Here is a 24070-nt window from a genome sequence, read left to right as displayed (position 1 = left end):
TCACACATTCACAAAGGGTTTAGAACTCGAGACATTTATAAAGAACTAAAGTTGCATCTTGACGCCACTGACAAGCTTGCTTTTCCATCATAGCTTCATGTAGGATTAGGATAGTGTGTAAATAAATTAGTAACTAACTAACTTGTTCATTCTAGATTAGGATAGTTTGTTACAAATAATCAATATTCTAGTTTTTTTTTTTTTGAGATTCTAGCAAAAGTTTCCTTTTATTAAAAAAGAAAAATAGCTCACTAAGCTGAATTAAATTAAATTAACTAAAATAGTTAAATTCAGTTACTTCGAACTGGTGAGCTATTTTTTTAATAAAATGAAACTTTGTCCCGTATAAAAAGGTCCATGAGACGGATGACACTCCATTAAACAAGATAAAAAGGTGACTCAAATAAACGTTAAAGTTTTAAACTTAAAAATAAAAATAACACACAAAGTCTAAAGTTTTAATCCCTCCAAGTGCATGTTTTTCTGTTATGTCCCCTACCACCACATTTCTCGCATTTTCGCTGCACGACAATCTTTTCGCCTTGAGATGGGTATCGATTAATTCTTCTTCTTCCTTGTTTACTTTTCTTCGGTCGACCGGCTTGCTTCTTTTCAACGGGTTCCGAAACTTTCATGTTTTTTATCTCATCCGGGACATCCCATTGATCTTCATTGCCAACCGGATATATGGCTTCCTTGTACATCTCAATCCACGTCTCCTTCAAATAAAAGTCACTACATAACGAGTACACGTCCACGCTTCGATGTTGGGCTGCTGCGATAGAATGCTCGCACGGGATATTCAATTGTTGTGGTAGTCCGCAAGTGCATGTCTTCGCCATAAGGTCTACATCGAAATCACCTCTTACGTCTTTGACATGACATTCATATAGACCAAGTCCGTACGCATTGACGAACTGTGCCTTATTATTTAGCTGTGCGAGATCATTTTGCCACGTTGGTGTCAATTTTGTGTTCAACTTGTTCGCTATCTCTTCTCGTTCAAAAAACCAAGTTTGGAGTGTGAATCGAATAAACTCGAGCAACGTCGTAATGGGAAACGTCCTCGCATTCCTTGTTTTGTTGTTGAAGCTTTCTGCGTTGTTGCTCGTCATTAGGTCGTACCTATATAAAACATACTTGATTTATATAATCAACGACATAAAAAATTCAGTACAAAAGAAGTTCTAGACTCTTACCGTTTTCCAGGAAAGAAAGCTCTGGCCCACCGATCGACACCAACTTCTTCAAGATACTTTGCCATCTCGACATCCTTACGTCTCAACTATCTAAAATTAGCTTCGAATGCTGTTTTACTGAAGGCGTAAGCCGCATCGTAAAGTTCAAAGCGACAATGGTCTGTCTTGAACTTGTGTTGGACATTCAGTTGTAAATGATGGTAACATGCTCCGTGAGGGATACCAGGAAACACAACCTCGACACCATGTATGATGCTAACGTGGCGATCGGATATGAACGCCAAATTAGGTACGTCTTCACCGATAGCTTCTCGCAATCTTCTCAAAAACCAAATCCAAGAAGCATGACACTCGCTATCTACAACTCCGAATGCAAGTGGATATAATTGTGAATTCGCATCCATTGCAATTGCGCAAAGCAACTGTCCCCCGTATTTTGTCTTCAGAAATGCACCGTCCAATGCTATGACCGGCCAACATGCTTTGAAGCCTCTACGACACGCCCCAATGGAAAAGAAAGCATACTTGAATTTATCACCATCTCGCACAAAGTCTGTTAACGTCCCAGGATTCTTTTGCTTCAACATGTACAGCCAAGACGGTAACTTCTGGTACGATTGTTCCGGCGTACCCCGCACGTACCCAATAGCTTTCTCCCTGGATCTCCAAGCTTTCAAATACGATATGTTCACACCCCATCTTGTCTTCACTTCTTCCCTGACGTTATGCGCCGAATACTCCGCCATAGAGTTAATTGAGTACTTGTCTTTAAATACGTGACCGATGACCCATGGTGCCGCTCCTCGATGGCCCTCTGTTCGAACAACACGCCCACATGAGTGTTTACCCTCATACGACGTAATCTCCCACATCTCAGACCACTGCACGACACCCCTCAACCTCCATGTGCATCTCTCGTTTTTGCATAGAACATACTATCTCTTTTTCGAAGAAGATTTCACTCTAAATTCGAAATTATGTTTCAACACGTACAAGTGGATATGTTTCTTCAGTTCATGCTTGTTTTCAAATTGCTGCCCAATATATATTTCTTCTGAGCTACCTGTTACTTTCAAAGGTTAGTTAAACAATATGTGGTTTCATATTATACTTGAATCTCATTTGAATCCACTTAAATTACCTGTAGAAGAATGACTTGGATAATGACTCGGGTTTTCCTTCACAACATCATCGGCGCTGAACTCGGGTGCTTTCCATGAATAAGGAACGATAGGTGATCCGATCATCGGAGGCTCACGCTGACATTGACCCGATGGTTCACAATGACCCGTTGGTACCGTAAACGTTTCCACAAATTCTTCATATTCTTCGGGATTGGCAAATTCTTCAAATTCTTCACCTCTACCATTGTTATCTCCGTCATATCCATCACTATTCTCTTCATCACCATCGCAACCTTCGTTTTCATCACCTTCGCCACCTTCGTTTTCATCACCTTCGCCATCTTCGTATTCATCACCATTGTGTCCATCATATTCGTCACTGTTGTGATTACAATCTCTATCACGCCTGTATACTTCGTCACCGTTTCCGGCACCCTTGTACTCGTTAAACAAGTCATCGTCACAGCCACCGTCTTTGTTTTCAATTATAGGATCTTTTTGTCGATCCTCGATAACAAGAGTATTCCGTCTCTTCTTCGGTTCATTGCGAGACACCATTCCAACTTCCACATCTTTCCCTTTACATAGTCCTCGATACGCAATAGGTGCAATGACCTCGATCTTTTTTCGGTATCAAACTTACACAGAGTGGAAATCTATTACGATATTTGTGCTTCATAAAATGCGAAACATCACCATTGTCCTTCAATACGGCAGGACCTACTGGAATTGTACCGACTTCGTATGGGACTTCGAGTTTTAAGTCGAACGCGAATCTGTCTAACTCGAACTTCTCGTATAAGAAATCTACTAACTCCGTGTACGTTACCTCTTTCGGAATTACGAATGCACGAAATTCTGCATTGGTGAAAACCCATTGGTGTCCTTCCTTCTCCCAAGTGCCGTTAATCATGACAAAAACTGCAAAAAAAACAGTCAAACTATGCAAAATAAGCTTCTATATCGCACATCATCGTACTGCATCGTACAACATCGTATACCATCGTACACCATCGTACATCATCTTACTGATAGACATCGTACTGCATCGTACAGCATCGTATACCATCGTACAGAATCGTACATTGTAAAAGAGGCATCGTACGGCATCGTACAACATCGTATACCATCGTACAGAACCCAATTTTTTTTCTAAATTTCATCGTACACAAATTTAAATTTCATCGTATACCATCGTACAAACAAGTTAAACCCAGATTTTGGACTTTGTTTTCAGATCTGATCGATTTTTTATGCTACATTCTATCATATACATTCATAAACTTTGTAAAAATGATTAAGTTAGTAATCTTACCCATGATTCTTTTGAAACCCGCTTAAGTAGAGAGGATTTGAGTGGATTTGAGTGGATTTGAAAGAGTTTGAGCGAGTGTGAGAGTGAGAGTGAGAGGGAAAGGCTGAGCTGATATAGTCTCAGGGGCATTTTTGTCCATTTTCGGTACAAAAGTCCATATTTAGATATTTTTAAACATTAGGGTCTAATCTTGATATTTAATGGGTTATTAAGCCCAATTAATGAAATTTCTCATTACTATCAGGTGTATTTTTTTTTTTTTAAGTAATTTGTTTTATTCTAAATTAATTTTACCAAGTAAATAGAAAATGGTGATAGCGTAGGAGAGGGTAAAAGCGCGTGGGTCCGTGAGTGGTAATGGAGACGTTGACTTGGATAGGAGTTGTATCGTTGAGTCAAGACGGCGCTAATGGAGGCGGCTCCCCCTCGGACTTTTTTATAATTTTCTGTATTGGTATAGTTTGAGAGATTAGGTGAGTCGAAAGAAAAAGAAAAAGAGAAGATGAGTATGAGTATGATCGTGGCGGTGGCGGCGGCGATAGGGAGCTTCTTGGTGGTGATGGTGGTGATCGCGGCGTTGGTGATGTGCCGCGAGAGGAAGAGGAAGAGGAAAAGGAAGGTGTTTCGGCGCAGCGTGACGGAGCAGGAGGACGATAGCAAGTCGTTCGAGGCGAGCCTGGAGAAGAGCGAGATCTCGATGGAGAAGATAAGGGCGGCCACACGCAACTTCTCGCCGGAGCTGATCGTGGGGGACGGGAGCTTCGGGCTGGTGTACCGGGCGGAGCTGAGCTGCGGGCGCACGGTGGCGGTGAAGAGGCTGGACCCGGACGCGTTCCAGGGCGTGCGCGAGTTCCGCGCGGAGATCGAAACCCTGGGCACGCTCCAGCACCCGAACCTGGCGCGCATCGTGGGGTTCTGCGTGAGCGGCGCGGACCGCATCCTGGTGTACGACTATGTGGAGCGAGGCAACCTGGACCTGTGGCTGCACGGGACCGAGGGGGAGAGGCTGGGGTGGGACACTCGCGTGAGCGTGGCCCGCGGCGTGGCGGAGGGGCTGGCGTACCTGCACGGCCTGCCCAAGCAGGTCATCCACCGCGACATCAAGGCCAGCAACGTGCTGCTGGACGCCCAGTTCGGGGCCAGGATATCGGACTTCGGCCTGGCGCGCACCGTGGAGGGCTCGCGCTCCCACGTGTCCACGCAGGCCGCCGGCACCATGGGGTACATGCCCCCCGAGTACAAGGAGGGCTACACCGTCGCCACCGTCCACGCCGACGTCTACAGCTTCGGTGTCCTCATGCTCGAGATCGCCACCGCCCGCCGCCCCAACCGCCCCTTCTCCGGCGACGACGTGGCCCTCGTGCAGTGGGCCCGCCGCATGACCGAGGCTGCCCGCCACCTCGACATGCTCGACCCCCGCCTGCCCGGCCCCAAGCCCTCCTCCCAGCAAGCCGCGCAATACATGCGCATCGCCTGCCTCTGCGCCAGCGACCTCAAGCGCGACCGCCCCCCCATGACCCAAGTCCGCCACCTCCTCTCCTCCATCTAGCTCTCCTTTCTTTTGTAATCATTATCGTTTCCCTTCCTTGTACGCCAATTTGCAAATACTTCCCTTTTGCTTCTCAATAATAATAACTAATATGATATCCCCTCCCCTAATGGGACTCATGCTCTTTTATCCTAGTTATGAATTCTTCTTCCCTTTACAATGGGTGGTGCCTGGACCCACAATTTACCCTGTCCGACGTGGCAAAGCTGTGCGTTTTGGGCCTTGAATTGAATGTATAAATCACCAACGAATGATGGATTGAATCCAACAAGAAAAAGGTAATTGTAAGACAGAGAGAGAGGATGTGGGCGTTGGGAAGAATTAGTGGCGTTTTTAGCCAAAGGGCTTCTGTGGGAACTGGAACAAGGGCTTTTGGCTTGAATTGGAACCAAAAGAAGAAGCACACCATCTCTTTTTCTTCATCTTTTTCATCTTCATCTGCGCCGTTCCATGAGTCCCCGCTCATAAACTCCATGAATCTCAAGGTTTTTTTTTTTTTTTTTTATCGTCCCTCTTTTGTAATGATTACTCTCCCCTCATAAACTCCAGCGTTGTCGGGCACAGATCAAGGAGCAGCTTAATGCGCAGTCAGTCACCATATCTGATGCCTACGGCGATGGTCGCCACGTCAGGTACGCAAGCCTTTGGTGTTTGATTTAATAGTTGGGACGCCAAGTGTTCGATGAAATGTTTGTGACCCAACTGGCAGTATAAGCGTGGTGTCGGAGGCGTTCGAGGGGAAATCGGCGGTGAACAGGCAGAGGATGGTCTACAAAGCCATTTGGGAGGAGCTTCAGACCACCGTCCACGCCGTCGATCACATGTCCACCAAAACCCCCCAAGAAGCCTCTTCTGCTTCTGACGACTGAAGTCAAATGCTTTTAGTATCTAATCCAACAATTTGCTTATGAATTAAATCATGAGACAAACTTTGCTGTCTGATTGTTCTACCATTCACCAATAAACTATTGTAACAGAGTATCTTCAATTTTATCATTTCACAATATCAATGGTATTTTGATCACAACCAAAGAATGCTCACTTCATTATGCCAAAACAGCAAGTCAATCTATACTCTGTTTGCACTTGCAACGCACGTAGGTTCTTCCAGGATCTTAAGCAACTTACGTCATCAAAATCCATGATTGAAGCCCTATCTTTTAATGACTTGGTGCTCAAACTTTAGAGACTCGTTCACTGTTAAATTTACGCACAGATCAATGTTTGGAAGGTGATAACTGGAATTGATATTAGGAAAAAAAATAGTGTATTTACAATGACCGCAAAAATTTACATTTCTCTTCCTTCCAAAACCTCTGCGCGCTCTCTCTCTCTCTCTCTCTACTTATGTTCTTGTTTTCCTCATCTAACTCCTCCCACAACTAAAAAATAAAATAAAAAGAGAAGCATAAAAGTAGGACCGAAAAAATGTGTTTTATTTGAGGGGGTCAAAACATATAGTGTCAGTGTGGTGTGTGTGTGTGTGGTCTGTACAGGCACGGGTCAGTCTCTGAGCTTCGACAAGAAATGAGTGAGATCGTATTCTTCTGTGTATTGTGATTCATCCCAAAGATCCTCCAGTCCTCCTAGTATGGCCTTCAACCCCTTCTTCTTACCACCCGTCATCTCCTCCAACTTCTCATCGTCCTCTTCCTTTGACCGTGAAATTCCCTGAAATGTCAAACACCGTGCATAAGCAAACAAAGCTCTTTTCTTTCCAAGTAAAACACTATTACCTTTTTACTAGATGTCTCTGCTGATGCAAACAGGTCCAGCAATTGGTCCGTATTCATTGTTTTCATGCTTGTATTCTCGGCATTGATCACCGCATTGGCGACCGAAACTTTGAACTTTTGCAAGCTCATCACTTTCTCCTCCAGAGTCCCACGCATTATTAGACGATGCACGTTCACCACTTTTTTTTGACCCAGCCTGTGTGCTCTGTCCATTGCCTGATGATCCCGCATCGGATTCCAATCGTGCTCCATGAACACTAGTGTGTCGGCCGATGTCAGGTTCAGTCCGAGCCCACCAACTGTAAATAACCATCGGAGAAGGTTGAGTGACAAGTAATTATGTGAAAAAAGAAGGGGAAAAAAGCCAGCTCAGCATACCATGGGTTGTAAGCAGCAATACATCGATGGTGGGGTCTGAATTGAATGTTTTAACAATATCAAACCTCTTTTCCGTTGCAACCGATCCATCTAACCGCAAGTACGTCACACTGCATCAACCAACCAACTCCAAATTACTTTCTCAAAATATTGACTTAAAACTAAATCGTTTTGTTTCCCCAGCCTTGAAATCAATATTGTTTTCCCCTAAACATACAATATAATTCAGAAACAGAAGGAGAAAAAAGACAAGACCTTTTCATGCAAGCTCGGAACAAGTCTCGTTCAATAATGTCCAGCAAGGCCTACATGAGATGGCATTGTGAGAACAGGTCCTATTCAATCATTGTTAAAGTGATGAACTGAGGCTTACTTTATGCTGAGCAAATATGAGGACCCGATGCTGCCCGACACAGGATTCCGAGTTGGATGCGTCAACGCCTATACCACACTCTTCCAGAATCTCTTGCAGAGCAACGAGTTTCGGAGAGTGGTGTGGCTTATGCAACTCCGATATCATATCGGTCGTAGATGAGTGCTCCGATAAAAGGCTTGCAACTGAATATGGAATATTTTCTCCCAGCACGAGCAATGGGTGACTACAAAGTTTAAGCAAATATTGGAGTGCCTGTTGAAATGGAGACAATTATACATTAGACCTTCGACATGAAAAGTGAAATCAATGACAAAAAAAAAAAAATTATAAGGGCAAACAACTATTTTTATTTTGGAGGTGGTGCGGAATTATGTTACGTATTTAGTATATTTAGGGAAATTAGGGGTTTACAATTGTGGAATTAGGATTTTATATTTTACAATTAGGTTTTTATATTATGCCTTTTTATTATTCCGAATTTAAATAATTAATTAGGATTTTATTTATGTAACTAGGTTTATGGTTTTGAGCCCGGCCAATTAGGTTGTAAAAGTCTAATTAAGCGACCCTAAGTTAATGAAAAACGCAGCCAATAATCAATCACCAAAAGTTAAGTCTCTCAAAGAGATGAGGTTAAGCTCGGTGAAAGATTGGCAAAGCTCCCTATTCGAGATCCAATCCCGCGGGCCGTATCAGTTTGGTATCAGAGCCGAATCTCAAGATGGGGGCAGCGATGGAAGAATTTATAGAGCAGATGATGTTCATGGAAGCACAAACCCACCGAGACGAAGCCCAAGCAACTGCCATGGCCGCGCTGAACAATGAAGTCCGAACGCGATGCATGAACCTAGAGAACAAGATTGCAGCTTTGGCACCAAAAAAGGAGAAACACGCTGGCGTCGGATCAAACGCAGAGGTGTCACGAGAGGGCGAAGAGATCGCGAGTCCAGATCACGAAATCCAATAAAATGGCGAGCCAAATAGCGACTTCAACCACGGCCATGACTTCAGCGACGAAAAGCTAGGATCCATCAGATAATTAAAGATTTTTAATTACGAAATTAGAGTTTTAAGTTGTGCAATTAGGTTTTTAGATTCTGCCTTTTTATTATTCCGAATTTAGATAATTAATTAGGGTTTTATTTATGTAACTATGCTTATGGTTTTAGGCTTGGCCCATTCGGTTGTAAACCTAAATCTATTTGAGACCCTAAGTTAATGAAAAATGCAGTCAATAATCAGTCACCAAAAGTTTACTTTCTCAAAGGAGGGAAGTCTTAACCTCGGTGAAAAATTGGCAAAACTCCCGTTTCGAGATCGAATCCCGAGTTGTAACAATTTTGGTATTAGAGCCTCGGCTCGAGATGGGAGAGATGACGGAAGATTTCATGAATAAGGTTGTGGTATTCATGGAACAGCATATTCGGTTGTAAACCTAAATCTATTTGAGAGACCCTAAGTTAATGAAAAATGCAGCCAATAATCAGTCACCAAAAGTTTACTCTCAAAGGAGGGAAGTCTAACCTCGGTGAAAAATTGGCAAAGCTCCCGTTTCGAGATCGAATCCCGAGTTGTAACAATTTTGGTATTAGAGCCTCGGCTCGAGATGGGAGAGATGACGGAAGATTTTATGAATAAGGTTGTGGCATTCATGGAACAGCATATTCGGAGGCAGGATGCACTGGAGCGGAAGTTTGAGGCTCTGATCGCCGCATCGGCGACCACGGCAACGGCAAACCAAACATCAACGGAAAGATAAGTAGAGAAGACCGAAGGTGAAACCTCACGGGTAGAGTCGAACGTATGGAAATCTGATGGCGCTATCGACGATGTAGGCTCGACACCGGAGATTTGAAGTTCAGTACTGGTAGTAATGGGAGAGCAGGTGATGGCCGGAACAAGCAGATCAGCGGCAGCCTTTGTTACCACGATCCAGATCGGGATTTTTGAACCCAAATTGATAACCCTAACTCTGAGTTTCGAGGTCAGGGTTTCTCAGGAGCAGCCGGCGTAGAGATGGGCGGCGCATATCGAGGGGAAATTATCGGCCGAGGAAGAAATCATGGTGACGTTGAAGTTTGGCCGGGCCGCAGCGGCGCCGGAGTCTAGCCAGGCAGCGGCAGACTTGGGTCCAGAGATTTCTGCCGCGATTCGCGTCCAACAGATCCGCAAGGACCGCAGCGAGGCGCTCCCACTGGAGAGCTTGAGTACGGTAGAGGCAGAGGAGAACCGGTGGAATTCCACGACGAGTCGATGACCTTTGAGAGAGACGAATCGCAAGCGTTGCGTTCCTCGTTTGAGCTGGGATCCCGGCACAACGAAACGACGGTGTCAACGAACTACTAGTCAAGGAGGCATCCCAAAGTTCAAGCTTGAGGACATGCTCAAAGAGGAGAGGGAGAGTAATGTTACGTATTTAGTATCTAGGGTTATTATTTAGGGAAATTAGAGGTTTTCAATTGTGGATTAAGGTTTTATATTCTACAATTATGTTTTTTAAACAAAAAAATTGGCTACGTAGCCATCTTTAAGGCTAGCAACTTGGTTTTAGCCAACCTTTCATTAATTTTTTGTAAATAGTCATCTTGCTTACGTGGCAGCTTATTAATTGAAATAATTTTACATGTTCGCCCTTATTTATTACGCTGACTAATTACTAGTCAAGGAGGCATCCCAGAGTTCAAGCTTGAGGACATGCTCAAAGAGGAGAGGGGGAGTAATGCTACGTATTTAGTATCTAGGGTTATTATTTAGGGAAATTAGAGGTTTTCAATTGTGGATTAAGATTTTATATTCTACAATTATGTTTTTTAAACAAAAAAATTGGCTACGTAGTCATCCTTAAGGCTAGTAATTTGGTTTTAGCCAACCTTTCGTTAATTTTCTGTAAATAGTCATCTTGCTTACGTGGCAGCTTATTAATTGAAATAATTTTACATGTTTGCCCTTATTTATTACGCTGACTAATTATAATTAGTTTTTTTTTTTAATTTTGAATATCAATTTGGAAAGATTTATTAACGTGTATTTTAGGGTGTCTGGATGTGAGGATTTGCGTTGATTTTAGCTAAGTTGTTTCTAATTTTTGTGCCTATTAATTATGGAATAAAATCTGTAAATCTGAAAATCTGTTATTTATTTTGGTTGAATCTTTCTTTTTTAACGTGTAAATAATTCTCTTATTAGCATGACATCAATTTACATATAAATGAATCAATTTATAATTTACATGACTCTTATTTACAACTCAGACACGCACCCAAAAAAAAAAAAAAAACTTTCCTTCTGTATTTTTTCTTATTGGATCTAAAAACCAGAGCGATCAACCATTTTTTCCAATTATTTACGATTTACTCCGTTCTTTCGATTCTTTTATTTCTCCGAATCGAAGTGGAAACCCTAGAGATCTGCGATGGAGGAGAGGCATCGAGAGGACGATCGGAGCGAGAGCAGCGACTACACGTCGGAGGACGAAGGGACCGAAGATTACCGGCGAGGAGGCTATCACACCGCGAGGATCGGAGATTCTTTCAATTCCGGTTGGTACATCGTACAGGCCAAGCTCAGATGGGGAAATTTCTCGACCGTTTGGCTTGCTTGGGCACGAGAAGGTCCAAGCCGGCGCCCATTCTTCTCTTCTCGGAATCGCGTGATAAGGGGCTCCTTTCTCCTGATCTCGCGCTCGGACAAGACCAGCCCCTAGTCTGTCTTCCTCGGAGGATCCTCAATCAGAGGAATTTTACGTTTTTTTTCTTTTTTTGGTTTTTTGTTTCGGGATTATGATTAGGGTGAGGAGCTAACAAATTAATGAATTTTAATTTGCTTCCAGGAATAGCGCGACAGTTATGATGACCAAATCTTTGTAATTATGTTTTATTATTCAGTTTAAAATGAGCGGGATATTTATTGAGGTCTATTTGGTCTTTTAATTAGTTGTTAATTGGTGGGCGTGGCTATTTACTGAAAATTAACAAAAGGTTGTCTAAAAACAAAACTTGTATAACCAAATGCCTATTCACCTATACAACCCTTTTTTAAATTATGCCTTTTTATTATTCCGAATTTAAATAATTAATTAGGATTTTATTTATGTAACTAGGTTTATGATTTTGGACCCGGTCCATTAGGTTGTAAACCAAGTTTAATTAAGAGACCCTAAGTTAATGAAAAAACGCAGCCAATAATCAATCACCAAAAGTTCAGTCTCTCAAAAAGGAGAGGCTAAGCACGGTGAAAGATTGACAAAGCTCCCTATTCGAGATCCAATCTCGGGCCGGATCAAATTACCACTAGACCAAGTGAGGTACCACAAAGACTCTTAACAAATATCAATAATATTGTTACCTGGAAAACATGTGAAGATGTATTGGTGCTACTTTCTCCCGCATTGTCATTCACTTTGACCAACCCTGAGATCTCTTGCCTCACATGTGAACCAGAAAACTGCTCGTACAGTTTCAGCTGTACAGGGGTAAGCTCACAATATCTATCCTGAATAATTTTCTCAGGTAGATCAGATAAGACTTGATCCTTTGTCCGACGCAAAAGAAAAGGCATGACCTGTCACATTGGAATCCAGGAATTAAGAGAATCATCATCTCCTCTACTTCATTATACAATGCTCTTTAGGGGTAATAAATGTTAACCTGTTTGTGCAATGCTTCCATAGCAAGAGCGCCTGCTTCGGCATCCTTGGCTGAACATTTAGGGTCTCTCGCTGCTAGTAATGGTTTCCCATAAGTGGCTTGAAACTGATTTCAGTGGAATGAATCAACATGAAGCTACTAACAAAAGCTTAACCAAACAATTTCCTAAGAGTTTTATGATAATTCGAAATCAAACAGCATAATGATGAGAAACTGGGCCAAGCGTGCATGATAACTCCCAACTTATTCCTTTGTAATTTAATTTTTCTTTCTCGATAAAGAAGAGAAACTTGTTGAAAAATATGAAAGGTACAAAAATGTAGGGTTGAAGCTTCACTACGAGACTGGATCAGTCTGTACAACCACCAGACAAAAGGCCACTTATTCCTTTCCTTTCTATCTTGTAGTTCATAGATGATTCAATATTCATTTATGTGACCGACCAGAAATTACAAAATATAGAAGTAACAAGTTAACAGTATTACACATGTGGTCCTTGGAATTGTTGGCCCGGTTCTTAATAAATAACAAACTCATTATAGCCAGTATTTTGGAATGTGACAAATCACTGCAAGTGAAAGAAAAACACACGAAGCTCAGAATAGAGATTTAGAGAAAAAAAGTGCACACCTGTCTCTCAGTTCCAAGGAAACCAGGCATTAGAAAATCAAAAAGGGACCACAAGTCCATGACATTATTCTGCATCAAATGATCGACTCGTTATTTTTCAAGATACTTGCAATGCCAGATTCATGTAACAGAAATTTGGACCTCTGACCAACCTGGATTGGTGTACCACTCAGTATCAAGCGGTTATGAGCTTTCAATTGCTTCACTGCATGAGTTATTTTGGACTTGGCATTCTTGATAATATGCCCTTCATCTAAGATGCAATAATTCCAAAGACGCTTGTTGAGATAATCAACGTCTTTACGAACCACGTCATATGATGTTATTATAACATTGTGCTTGCCAAAATGCTCTCGAAGAGATATCCGGTCTTGAGCAGAACCGACGTATTGAAGAGTAGATATGATCGACACATCGATGTATTTTTCTATCTCAAATGCCCAGTGGCCAACCAGGGTTGATGGGCAAATAATTAATGATGGCAAGAGATTCTCACTATTATTCAAATTACGAGACTCAACTATGTCGCACGCCACAATAGCTGAAGCCTGGAGTGTTTTACCGAGCCCCATATCATCACAAAGAATGCCATGAAGCTTGAAACGTTTTAGGAAAGCCAACCAATTTATACCTTCTTGTTGATACCTATTAAACATGTAAGAGCGCAGAATCACAATGTAACTCCGAGCGCCTGTGATGAGCATTTAAAAGACATAACAAAGAATAGTAATAAGAGACGTACCTCCTCAATGTGACTTTGAGCTCAGCAGAGAGTTTGTAGTCATCGATACTAGAGTTATCAAGTAGCTGCTCAAGAAACTGTGCATCATCGGCGCTCCTGGAAAAAGTCTCGCTCAGTCCAGCTGGCGAAGGAAGGCCACGAGCCAGTGGAAGAAGAGGAACAAGAGCTGCAAAACTGTGAGTCACACTCTGTCTGACAGATTGATCGCAGTCACTCATACAGCGGAGGAGAGGAACAACCAAGAATGGAGCATAGGAAACAAGATCTACACCCAATTCCTTGACAAGAAGGCTTATGAGCATGCCAGCACCTTGTCTTGCGTTCACACACGCATTGTTTCCCAACATCTCGATGGCATTTTCAATTATAGCTCCCATGGCCTGCTCTTTCATTGACTTGGCCATCGAAGTGATACAGCGAGAGGAAGCCAGCCGAACCGCCACATGGCTGTGGCGAACGCAGTAAAAGAGGCACGGAAGAAGGCTAAGAAGCTTCGCTTTGAGTTCCTCATTCACCATCGGAGCAATAGAACGCACGACCTGGATGTTGTTTATCAAGGTTTGAGGGTCCTTAACAGAGTCGATACTCTCTCTAATCTGCAAGTCACTACTGGTGGGATTGAGAACTTCTGTGAGGCAGTCCCAGAGCTTTGGAAGCTTTTCAAACAATGACGCTCCAAACTTTTTACACAGATGCCTCAATGCAAGTTCAGACCCTCGTCTGCTGATAAACCCCTCGACCTTCGACCGGTCTTCGCCGGCAGACAGAATCTGGACTCTCGGTCTCTCCTTAGCAATGGTGTTCCCAAAAGAGAGGAGATCTTGATCATCGATAATCCCAGTGGAGCCAATAACAGAAGCCTGTGGTGTCTCGCAAGGATCCGTGCAAACCGAACTACATACGTTCTTGATCAACTTGTCGTTTGGGCTGGGCTTGCGTGAAATACAGCCAGCAATGAGCTCTGCAAGTGCTTCACCAGCCTTCTCCTGCAGTTTCTCCTCCTTTGGAAAAGAGATTAAGAATATTATCATCACAGCGATATCCATTATTTTATCGATGCCAGTATGATTAAAAAAAAACCCACCTGTTCTCTTCTGATTGAGGCCATAAGCGGCAAAATTACAGGATTGAGTCGTGCAGGGAGCTCTGACATCCAAACAACTGCTGCAGCAACGAGCGCAGTCACCGAAACATGCAAATTACTCTGCACATGATTAAGATGTTGCTTTGTTTGTTACTTGCTTTATCAAATGCAAAAGAACAATCACGATGCAATAATCAAATCCATCTTAAGAGTACCTGAACACATTTCAAATATCCAGAAGTCGACAAAAGTCGTTGTTTTGCTGATTCCATGTCATCAACATCATTATTACTTAAGGCGCCAGGAACTCTGGATGCAAGATTTATGGCATCGTCGACATTTAAGGTGTCCAAGTTAGGAAGCGAAGTGTGAGGCGCAGCGGAAGATTGCATGGCCTGTAACAGCTGACTAGCCTCGCCACGCATCTTGGAATATGTTCGAGAAAGCTCCGCATAAGGAAGAAGTGAATCTTTTGTTGGGAATGTAGGGTCAGAGCATGCTAATAGGTCAAGAAGCCAAATCCGGATATGATCAGGAAAAGTAGGTCCAGCACATGCACTGTTGCTCTTTATCTCTTTTAACCAAGAAATGAGCACCATTGACGCTACCTGGACAGTGGACACATTATATGGGTTACAATACACAGTTGCTTTGTTTGAACTTGAAATCAGAAGTGTACCTGTCGCTGTACACCTGACAAAGAGGTGAGCGCACTTGATAGCGGGTCAATTACATACTTCATAGCCCTCTCATTTAATTTAGACGCAAAAATTCCGAGTGCCGTTGATGTGACCACCCGCGTATGAGTGACTGACATTTCCACGTCAGACCCAACAATTATCTTAACAGGAGCGGTGGAAGCGTCCCCAACTTTCTCTTGAAAAACACCGCCATTTACAGATCCTAATCCATTCAGTTCATTTTCAAGGTTCACAGCTCTCATTTTAGCTGCCGCTCTGAAATGACTGGTTCGTGGTATAGCAACTGGCCAAAACATTTTCGTGGGGTCTAATGCCGAACCGTATGGAGTACTTGCGAGCTCTATCCAACTAGACATATATGAACTTGCAGCGATTTCCAGGTCCTCCTTGGGGGACTGAACCAGCCAAGAGAAGAATTCACAAACTGAAATGAAATAATAGATACACTGTTTGAAGTTTGAACGGAAAAACGAAAGAAAAGAAAGCAAAACCTGAACAAGCAGCCTCCAGACCCTCTCTGAACATTGCAAAATCCCCTCATTAGAATCCAACAGCAAATTTTGGAAAACAATTCTGAGGGTATCACCCAGAATAAATGATGGCCAGAATGAAGAGCCGGGAGGCTCAGAAACATTTCTCTTGTATCCAGCTTCAAGAAGTCGCTCCTACAAAAAGAGTCATTCACAGAACCTCATCAATTGGACTTGATTCTCCAAACATATTAAATTTTTTTGGTCTGCGATGACATCAGAGCAAACAGAGATTTACTAAAGTGCGAATAGCTGACTGTCGGACTGATGTTATAGTATGCCTCATGAATGGCCATAGACGCGGTGCCAGCGTTGATAGCATGAAAGGATTTTCCTGAATATTCAATCCTTCCCCAGTGAGTTGTATCTCATTTAGGTCAAGCACTTGGCTATCTTTACCCAACATCATTTCTTCCTGGGAATATATTTCTGCCAACAAATTCATCACACTGCAATGCACAAATGAGATAGAAATATATAAATCCATGACCACAACATATATAATAAGGAGCCGAGCTCCTCCAACTTTCATCCACAGGCCGCCTCTTGGCTTTGACACGTGGCGGATTTTGGGTTGAGAGAGAGAGCACTAGTAAATATAAAACATGGAAATGTTACCTGCTGGTGGATGGGCTTAAATCATCCAAATCGAGTAAGATATCCCAGAGAAGCATGACGATGGAGTTCAATGTTTGAGGGTGTAGCCGTACAATAAAAGGTGCTGTTGGTATGAGAGCTTCAGCAGCTACAGCTCTGACATCATCGTCCGGGTCCCCAAGCCCGCCTTTGCAGGCCGGCAGAACCCGCCCAAGAAGCTCATCAACCATCTCCTATTATTTTATTTTACACAGCAACATCGTATCAAAGACACCATGATAAGTAGTCTGGATAGCGACGACCACGAAATACACCTACCTGCCTCACGGCCACCAAATACTTGATTCCCAACAGGCTTCCATGGCGAATTTCCCATTCTGGTCTACACTGCAGAAACAGAACTATGAGCACATAAAAACAAGACGTAGCATTGAGAAAGGGTATGCATGAAATTTACCTGCATCTGCAGCAAGATATTCAATGTTTGATTAACCAAAGTGGGATGCATGAATTTGAAGACAACACCTAATGCCTGAGCACAGGTTTCCCGCACCGGGGCTACGACCTGATCAGACACATAGTCTCCAAAACTGCACTCAAACACATACACACTGATAAGCTTGGCTGGAGTAGCAATGAGGCACGAGAAACATTAGAAGAACACCCACCGGTCTAGCGACAAAATGCATAAGAAGCGCATGGAACAATCTTGAAGGAATTGAGAATTCTTAAGCAAGGAGGTGGTAGCCTCGTTTTCAGGAACATTTGAAGCGAAGTTGAGTTGTGTGGATGTGGGGTGAGACAGAGCGTGTGGTTCGTGCTTAACAGAATCAAAATCAGGGAGGTTGTAAGAAGGGAGGTCCTCCCAAGTGGTAGCATTTTGTTCAAGCTTGATGCCAATGTCTTGTTCGAGTTTGGGACGCTTTGGGGACGTTTCGAAAGAGTCTTGTTCATCGCCTTCTTCATCTTCTTCTTGTGTCTGTGATCGGAGGTGCATGTTCAAATCAACAGCGATGGTGTGTGGTGGTGAGAGTCCAGCTCCAGCTTGGTGAGTTAAAATATCCCTCAAAGCCATCATACAGCCGTGGCGCACCTCCCAAACTGGAAACAAGAGAGACAAGAAGAGATTTTGGGTCCATTTTCATTCTGCAGGCTGCGGAGAGAGAGAGAGGTACCTGGGTCGAAGATATCGAGAAGGAGGTGGTCGAGGAAGGAGTGGAAAGGGTCATGGTCGGTGCTGATGTGGCGGTGGTCGTGCTGGGGTGCTTGCTGCTGGGGAGAGTCTGGGTGGGGTTTGATCTTAGCTTTGCGTTTGAGGAGGTTGCGCTCTCTGGGGCTGGGCCGGTGGATGTGGTGTGGGTGGAGAATGAGGTCCTCGTCTCCGATCATCTCATTCACGTCCATGAAGCCCAGCCTCTGCCGCAGGTTCTGCTTCTGCCGTGCCATCGAGCTGTCGGGGGCCGCATCGAACTCCTGCCATCAATCAATTATCAATGAATCAATCAGCCAATCAAAGGCGTGAATGAAGGCCGCAGTGATCGCACCTGTCCGGCGGACGCAACGAGAGGGCCGAAGTCGAGGAGGAGTTGGGTGATGTGGAAGGAGGAGGCGGGAAATGAGTGCGTGGCCTTGAAAACGGCCTTGGAATCCACGCTCTGGGCAATGCCCCCACTCGCACGCGCGGCCGCCACTCGGGTGTCCCAATTCTTGCTGCGGACGTAACCGCCCACCTTGTGCAGCAGCCACGTCAGGTCCTGCGGATGCGACTTCGCGATTTCCCCAATCTGCCGAGCGGCGCTGAATCTCGTCGACTGGGAAGACCCGCCTGAGAGATTATGTTCGAAACGAGAGAGAGAGCGTTACATTCATTCATTTCAGAAGAAGAAGAAGGAAAATCACGACTACTTACTGTCCAAGAGGGTCAGGAGTCGGTGGAGGCGAGACGATTGCTGCTGCTGCTGCTCTTCTCCCATGTCTCTCCTAATCTATTCTTCCATTTACGCTCTCTCCCTCTCTCCCTCCTCGTATTTTATTCTATTATATTCTTTCGTACTTTTTGGGCCGGGCCCGTCCCTTCTCTTTCCTTCTATACATTTATCGGAAACTTACGTCAATGATATGCTAAATTCCCAAAATATCTCATCGTTTCAAATCCTTTCCCAAATCTCTTCTCTTCAATACCCGTTTCACTTTTGTCGGCACTAAAAAACTCCCACGGGCACAACAAATTCATGGCATCAATTAGTTCATATCAAGAAAAAAAATGTTATTTTCGTTGTCGTTTCGAGCCTCCTAATTTACGGAAAATCGTCGTGCCGATGGAAAACCGAACGGAAAAATTGTGGAAAAAGGCAAGTGAAATGCCGTTTTCGATGGAAAACCGACGTGCCGATGGAAAACCGAACGGAAATAATGTGACGAAACAAACACATAAATATATATATTTTTAAATGTAGTTCAAATTTAAAACACTTCAAATCATATAGAACATAAATGTTCCATTTGTTCATGAAATAAATATGTTTCACAAACATATAGTTGTTAAGCCGTTTTTTGGATTAACACTTATGGACACGTGACGTGAGCGGACTTGGCCACGTGTCTTCGAATCTGTGAGATTAGTAATGGAATATTCTTCTTATCAAGTGAAGAACATGAGAATTGATTTATCAAGTTCTTGGACACTCTTGTAGAGGGAATATAATTTCGCTTGGAGCCTTGGGTTTAGAGAGAGAATGAACTTTTCTTCTCCCACTCTAGAGAGAATGGAAGTAGATTGTTCCTCTTTTTGTGTGAAATTGTGTGTGTGAAGTGGCTTTGATTCTCTTTGTTCTTGATTTCGGTCTCAAATGTGTTTTTAGAGAGAGAAATAGCTTAGTAGAGAGTTTTGTATATTCTAGTTAGAGAGAGAAAAAGTCAGCCCTTGACAAGTGTTTGTCTCGGGTATTTATAGTGAGGTTATGAAGGTTGGGTAGATTTGTCGTTTTCTTTGGGTCTTTCTTTTTGTGGAGGTAAGGACGAGCGCCTTCTTGGATATTTCGGGGTCGATCCTCCTTGGATATTTATTTCCAAATCGATCCTCCTTGGATATTCCAAGGTTGATCTGTTGGAATTGATCTAGGGTTTAAGAAAAAGATTAAACGCTTCGGGAAGCGGCGGAATTTTAAAAAATTTCTTTTCAAGTAAAAACAGTTTTTACTAACCTAGACAAAGAAGCAAGTACATGTAATTAAAAACAATATGAGCTAAGAGTTTTCTAACCTTTCTTGAAGCTTGAACTTTGAAGAAGCTTTTGGAAAGTTTGCAACGCTCGTCTCCCCTCGCAGCACGTCTCTCTTTCTTTCTTCGGCACCTCGAGCAACCACGAAAGTTTCTATCACTAAATCACTCGAAAAGAAGGAATCAGTGAGTGGGCACTTTTAAACACTACGACTTAAGAACGAGTCTCGAAGTCGCAGAGCTAAACACTAGGTCGAGTGAGGACCTAGGTGCCAAGACAAGAAAAAATCGAAAATAAACTAGAGAGAGGGAGAGAGGATTTTCGGCCACAATGTCTAGAGAGAGAGTCTCTCAATCTCTAACTTGTGTGGAATGAATGGAATGAGAAGAATGATGCTCCTATTTATAGGAGAGGTCTTACCTTCAATAAGGTAGTTTCCTCTTCTATAGAATATCACATATTCATGAGCAAAATAACCCTTATTTCTTATTCCATTTGGGCGCCCAAGGCAGCCTTCTAGAAGGCTAGGATTTGTTTCTTTTTTTGTTCCTTGGCTTGCCTATTACTCTCTTGGCCGAAATACCTTGTGCATCCTTATGCAAATTTGTTTCCTCTTTTTCTTTTGGCAAGTATCTAAATACATTTATGCACAAAATAATTTCCCTTTCTCTTTGGGTAGTGGGCGCCTATTATGTCTAGAAAAAGGCTTCTAGAATTTTCTTCACTTGTTCATGACAACATAAGAAAATGCCCATTTAGAATTTTCAATAAAATTCTTATGAAATGAAATTAATTCACAAGGCCCAATGATCAAGTCATGGCCGAGTGACATTAAGTCATCAAATGAACTTGTCAAAAAATTTATTGACATTCATTTCATCATTTGTCTCAAAAGACAAAAATACCCTTTTAACTATTTTCGTTCTTGTTTTGACTTAGCTTCCAGTTTAACTATTACTATCGATGTGATTCGTGACAGTGACCTCATGGACCCAAATGAACAAAGCTTGAGCTAAACACTTGGACTCAAAAGTTCACAAACCTTTTCCAAGTTTAGCTTAATGCCAACTGACTCCACTAAAGAGCTGACACTGAAAATCTCTCGGTTCAAATGAATTTATTTTCTACTCAAGAATTCGACCTAATTATGATGAGCGGATCCACTGAATATTATCTATGTTTACCCTTCATGAATGTCATCAGCTAGTCAGGATTTACTAAATTACCATTTTACCCTTCTAGCTGTTATTTCATCAACTCCTTTGTCGCTTGTGAATAAGTTAGAAACAATGTATTGACGAGGAGCTAACAAGTCACATTGTTTCATCCAAAAGAGTCAGGACTCAATTTGGACACTGGCCAGTTCATTTATTCACACTCCAAGGAACAAAGCATGAGGTGACATACATTGCATTTCAGCAATCTTGTACATGAATTCCATATCTATGAGAACTTCACAAAGTTACTCATGACATACTCACAACTTACTACTTCACCAATAGGCCCTGTTCGGAATCACATAGTGAGTCCGAACTCTGACTTTCTCAAATGAGAATACTAAGGTGTGAAATGGCATGTCTCATTTCAGGATTAAGGTAAGCATGATGCAATTCATACATAGTGACTTCGAGACATAAGAGGTTAAATGGTTTGTTCTTATATTGTCTCTAGAAGTGCACTGGTCAATTCAGTACCTTCGGAATATACCTAGAAGAACTATAGAGTCCACAACTCTCAATGCCTCATAACCAGACATCATAGATTCTTCTAACAATCATACTGAGGTCAATAGTCCTTTGACCCTAAGATTGCGAATATATCGTTTTAAGCAAACTATGAAGAGTTTGTTCATGCAAATCTACATTTGTCTATTCGTAAGTTGTTAAGTTTGTTTATGGACTAAAAGACTAAGGTTTTATCATAAAGCTTCAAACAAAGAAAGAATGAATGAACGTTTCAACTTTATTAATGAATGAATAGGCAATTACAAGCAAGAGTCTTCATGAGACTTTATTACATCAAATGTACAAAATAAAGACTACAACTCTTCTTGTGGGCACCATTGACAACATGATCCTCATTGGATATTTCTGAGTCGGTCCTCCTTGGATGTTTCGGAGCCGATCCTCCTTGGATATTCCGGAGTCGATCCTTCTTGCGTATTTCGGAGTCGATCCTCCTTGGATATTTTGGGAGTCGATCCACGTTGGATGTTTCAGGGCCGATCCTCCTTGGATATTTCGGAGTCGATCCTCCTTGGATATTTTGGGAGTCAATCCTCCTTGGATGTTTCGGGGCCGATCCTCCTTGGATATTTTGGGAGTCGATCATCCTTGGATGTTTCGGGGCCGATCCTCCTTGGACATTTCGGAGTCGATCCTCCTTGGATTTTTTGGGATTCGATCCTCCTTGGATGTTTCGGGGCCGATCCTCCTTGGACATTTCGGAGTCGATCCTCCTTGGATATTTTGGGAGTCGATCCTCCTTGGATGTTTCGGGGCCGATCCTCCTTGGATATTTTGGGAGTCGATCCTCCTTGGATGTTTCGGGGCCGATCCTCCTTGGATATTTTGGGGTCGATCCTCCTTGAATATTGGTTTCGGGGTCGATCCTCCTCGGATTTTTATTTCGGGGTCGACCCAGCTTGGGTACTTCGACATCGATCCAGCCTGGTAGCTTCAGGATCGACCCAGGCTGGTAGATTCGGGTCGACCCAGCCTGGGTACTTCGAGATTGATCCAACCTGGTACTTCGGGTCGACCCAGCCTGGGTACTTCGAGATTGATCCAACTTGGATACTTCGGGGTCGACCCTGCCTGGGTACTTTGAGATCGATCCTGCCTGGATGTTTCGAGATCGGTCCAACCTGGATACTTCATGATCGACCCAGTCTGGGTATTTCGAGATCGACCCAGCCTAGGTACTTTGAGATTGACCCAGCCTAGGTACTTCGACATCGATCTCGCCTGGTAGCTTCGGGATCGACCCAGCCAGGGTACTTCGAGATCGACCCAGCCTGGTACTTCGAGATCGACCCAGCCAGGGTACTTCGAGATCGACCCTGCCTGGGTGTTTCGAGATCGCTTCGGCCTGGGTACTTCGAGATCGATCCAGCGTGGACGCTTCGGAGACAATCCGGCTTGGATGTTTCGGGCGAGCCCCACTTGTCGAGATGGGAGCGGGTTGCTTCGAGCGAGCCGCTAGTTGAGACGGGAGCGGGTTGCTTCGAGCGAGTCGTTTGTCGAGGCGAAAGCGGGTTGCTTTGAGCGAGCCGTTTTGTCGAGGCGGAAGCGGGTTGCTTCGAGCGAGCCGCTTGTCGAGACGGGAGCGGGGTGCTTCGAGCGAGCCGCTTGTCGGGATGGAAGCGGGTTGCTTCAAGCGAGTCGTTTGTCGAGGTGAAAGCGGGTTGCTTCGAGCGAGCCGTTTGTCGAGGCGGAAGCGGGTTGCTTCGAGCGAGCCGCTTGTCGAGACGGGAGCGGGGTGCTTCGAGCGAGCCGCTTGTCGGGATGGAAGCGGGTTGCTTCAAGCGAGCCCCGCTTGTTGAGATAAGAGCGGGTTGCTTCATGCCCTTTGGTCAAGTCTTCGAGTTTTCCGCTTTGTTTCTTGGACTGGGCTCACTGTGCTTCTTTGTTTTTGGGTTGGGCTTTCGTGTTTTTTTGGACATGGAAAAATCTCGCATAACAATAGTAACAATATAAAAAAAATGTATCAATAGAATCCCGATGGACATCCCGATTGGATAAAACTCGGTTGGTTTTCTTGAAGCTCGCAATACTGAGACCAAGTGAAATTCCCCTGGTACGATTGTCGGAAGTTTTGAACATGCATGTCGTAGTCGGCTTGATCGTACCCCACAGCTTCACTTATCAGTGGACATCCCGGTGCACATGCTATGACGTGCTCGGCACTGAACCGATCTACGCGTACACCGTACATACGACGTCCACGTCTTTGCGAATTCACCTGTGGTTGTGGCACTCCTATCGGATTAGGATAACGGTAAGAAGGACAAGTATACGAACTGTCACTCTGTGTGTCTGACGTGGTGAATGACATTGTGTCGAACTGAGTCATCAAGTGATCGACGTCGTATTCACAGCCAGATGACATGTACGCTCCATATCCTTGTTGGAAGTCACCGCCGTAATCACTATAAGAAGACATGTAATGCGTGTGCGCTCTCTGTGTTCCTCCACCGTAATACGATCCGGTCTCAAAGTCAAAGTACTCTTCGGGTCTGTTA

At 43.5% G+C, this 24070-nt stretch overlaps 4 protein-coding genes across 6 annotated transcripts; 2 read left to right on the top strand and 2 right to left on the bottom strand.

The window, feature by feature from the left end:
• Positions 1 to 373: 373 nt before the first annotated feature.
• On the bottom strand, positions 374 to 1303 carry LOC149390093 (uncharacterized). The gene is made up of 2 exons (XM_089621121.1): positions 1200 to 1303; positions 374 to 1125 (listed from the first exon to the last, which is right to left on the bottom strand). Exons 1-2 carry the CDS (start codon positions 1262 to 1264, stop codon positions 459 to 461), a joined length of 732 nt encoding a protein of 243 aa, XP_089477247.1. The 5' UTR covers positions 1265 to 1303; the 3' UTR covers positions 374 to 458.
• Positions 1304 to 3971: 2668 nt separating this feature from the next.
• Positions 3972 to 5293, top strand: LOC149390092 (Protein kinase superfamily protein). The gene has a single exon (XM_089620693.1). The coding sequence runs from the start codon at positions 4141 to 4143 to the stop codon at positions 5185 to 5187; it is 1047 nt and encodes a 348-aa protein (XP_089476819.1). The 5' UTR covers positions 3972 to 4140; the 3' UTR covers positions 5188 to 5293.
• Positions 5294 to 5336: 43 nt separating this feature from the next.
• Positions 5337 to 6222, top strand: LOC149390091 (BolA-like family protein). 2 transcript variants are annotated; one of them, XM_089620696.1, is made up of 3 exons: positions 5337 to 5672; positions 5752 to 5819; positions 5897 to 6222. In XM_089620696.1, the coding sequence occupies exons 1-3, from the start codon at positions 5490 to 5492 to the stop codon at positions 6054 to 6056; spliced, it is 411 nt and encodes a 136-aa protein (XP_089476822.1). In that variant the 5' UTR covers positions 5337 to 5489; the 3' UTR covers positions 6057 to 6222. The 2 variants fall into 2 exon arrangements, with proteins under 2 accessions (XP_089476822.1, XP_089476821.1); XM_089620695.1 differs by having other exon boundaries at positions 5737 to 5819.
• A 186-nt stretch (positions 6223 to 6408) lies between these two features.
• On the bottom strand, positions 6409 to 18642 carry RGD3 (ROOT GROWTH DEFECTIVE 3). Of its 2 annotated transcripts, XM_089620692.1 has the most exons (22): positions 18517 to 18641; positions 18152 to 18432; positions 17783 to 18080; positions 17276 to 17708; positions 17065 to 17197; positions 16926 to 16994; positions 16629 to 16840; positions 16249 to 16459; positions 15972 to 16145; positions 15459 to 15875; positions 14995 to 15387; positions 14780 to 14899; positions 13696 to 14696; positions 13106 to 13598; positions 12954 to 13022; positions 12324 to 12428; positions 12022 to 12237; positions 7675 to 7929; positions 7557 to 7606; positions 7302 to 7411; positions 6924 to 7222; positions 6409 to 6858 (listed from the first exon to the last, which is right to left on the bottom strand). In XM_089620692.1, the coding sequence occupies exons 1-22, from the start codon at positions 18578 to 18580 to the stop codon at positions 6691 to 6693; spliced, it is 5571 nt and encodes a 1856-aa protein (XP_089476818.1). In that variant the 5' UTR covers positions 18581 to 18641; the 3' UTR covers positions 6409 to 6690. The 2 variants fall into 2 exon arrangements, 1 of the variants encoding a protein (XP_089476818.1); XR_016300254.1 differs by lacking the exons at positions 6409 to 6858; positions 6924 to 7222; positions 7302 to 7411; positions 7557 to 7606 and having other exon boundaries at positions 7707 to 7929; positions 12324 to 12394; positions 18517 to 18642.
• Between the last annotated feature and the right edge of the window lie 5428 nt (positions 18643 to 24070).

This window comes from Urtica dioica, chromosome 7 (assembly GCF_054948205.1).
Source record: "Urtica dioica subsp. dioica isolate 48M chromosome 7, U.dioica_male_clone48M_v1_H2, whole genome shotgun sequence".
NCBI classification, from domain to species: Eukaryota; Viridiplantae; Streptophyta; class Magnoliopsida; order Rosales; family Urticaceae; genus Urtica; species Urtica dioica.
The sequence above is the reverse complement of the archived record's forward strand: the minus strand, read 5'-3'. Positions and strand labels throughout refer to the sequence as shown.

What these genes read in the sequence shown, in the direction of transcription:
- LOC149390093 (XM_089621121.1), bottom strand. Translation starts at nt 1,264, where the DNA reads ATGGCAAAGTATCTTGAAGAAGTTGGTGTCGATCGGTGGGCCAGAGCT. An exon ending in GCTTTCTTTCCTGGAAAACG is followed by an intron (nt 1,126 to 1,199) that starts GTAAGAGTCTAG and finishes TGTTTTATATAG; the next exon opens with GTACGACCTAATGACGAGCA.
- LOC149390092 (XM_089620693.1), top strand. Translation starts at nt 4,141, where the DNA reads ATGAGTATGAGTATGATCGTGGCGGTGGCGGCGGCGATAGGGAGCTTC.
- LOC149390091 (XM_089620695.1), top strand. Translation starts at nt 5,490, where the DNA reads ATGTGGGCGTTGGGAAGAATTAGTGGCGTTTTTAGCCAAAGGGCTTCT. An exon ending in TAAACTCCATGAATCTCAAG is followed by an intron (nt 5,673 to 5,736) that starts GTTTTTTTTTTT and finishes CATAAACTCCAG; the next exon opens with CGTTGTCGGGCACAGATCAA. An exon ending in GGCGATGGTCGCCACGTCAG is followed by an intron (nt 5,820 to 5,896) that starts GTACGCAAGCCT and finishes CCCAACTGGCAG; the next exon opens with TATAAGCGTGGTGTCGGAGG.
- RGD3 (XM_089620692.1), bottom strand. Translation starts at nt 18,580, where the DNA reads ATGGGAGAAGAGCAGCAGCAGCAGCAATCGTCTCGCCTCCACCGACTC. An exon ending in GATATTTGAAATGTGTTCAG is followed by an intron (nt 14,900 to 14,994) that starts GTACTCTTAAGA and finishes AATCATGTGCAG; the next exon opens with AGTAATTTGCATGTTTCGGT. An exon ending in TCCTTGGAACTGAGAGACAG is followed by an intron (nt 12,429 to 12,953) that starts GTGTGCACTTTT and finishes CACTGAAATCAG; the next exon opens with TTTCAAGCCACTTATGGGAA.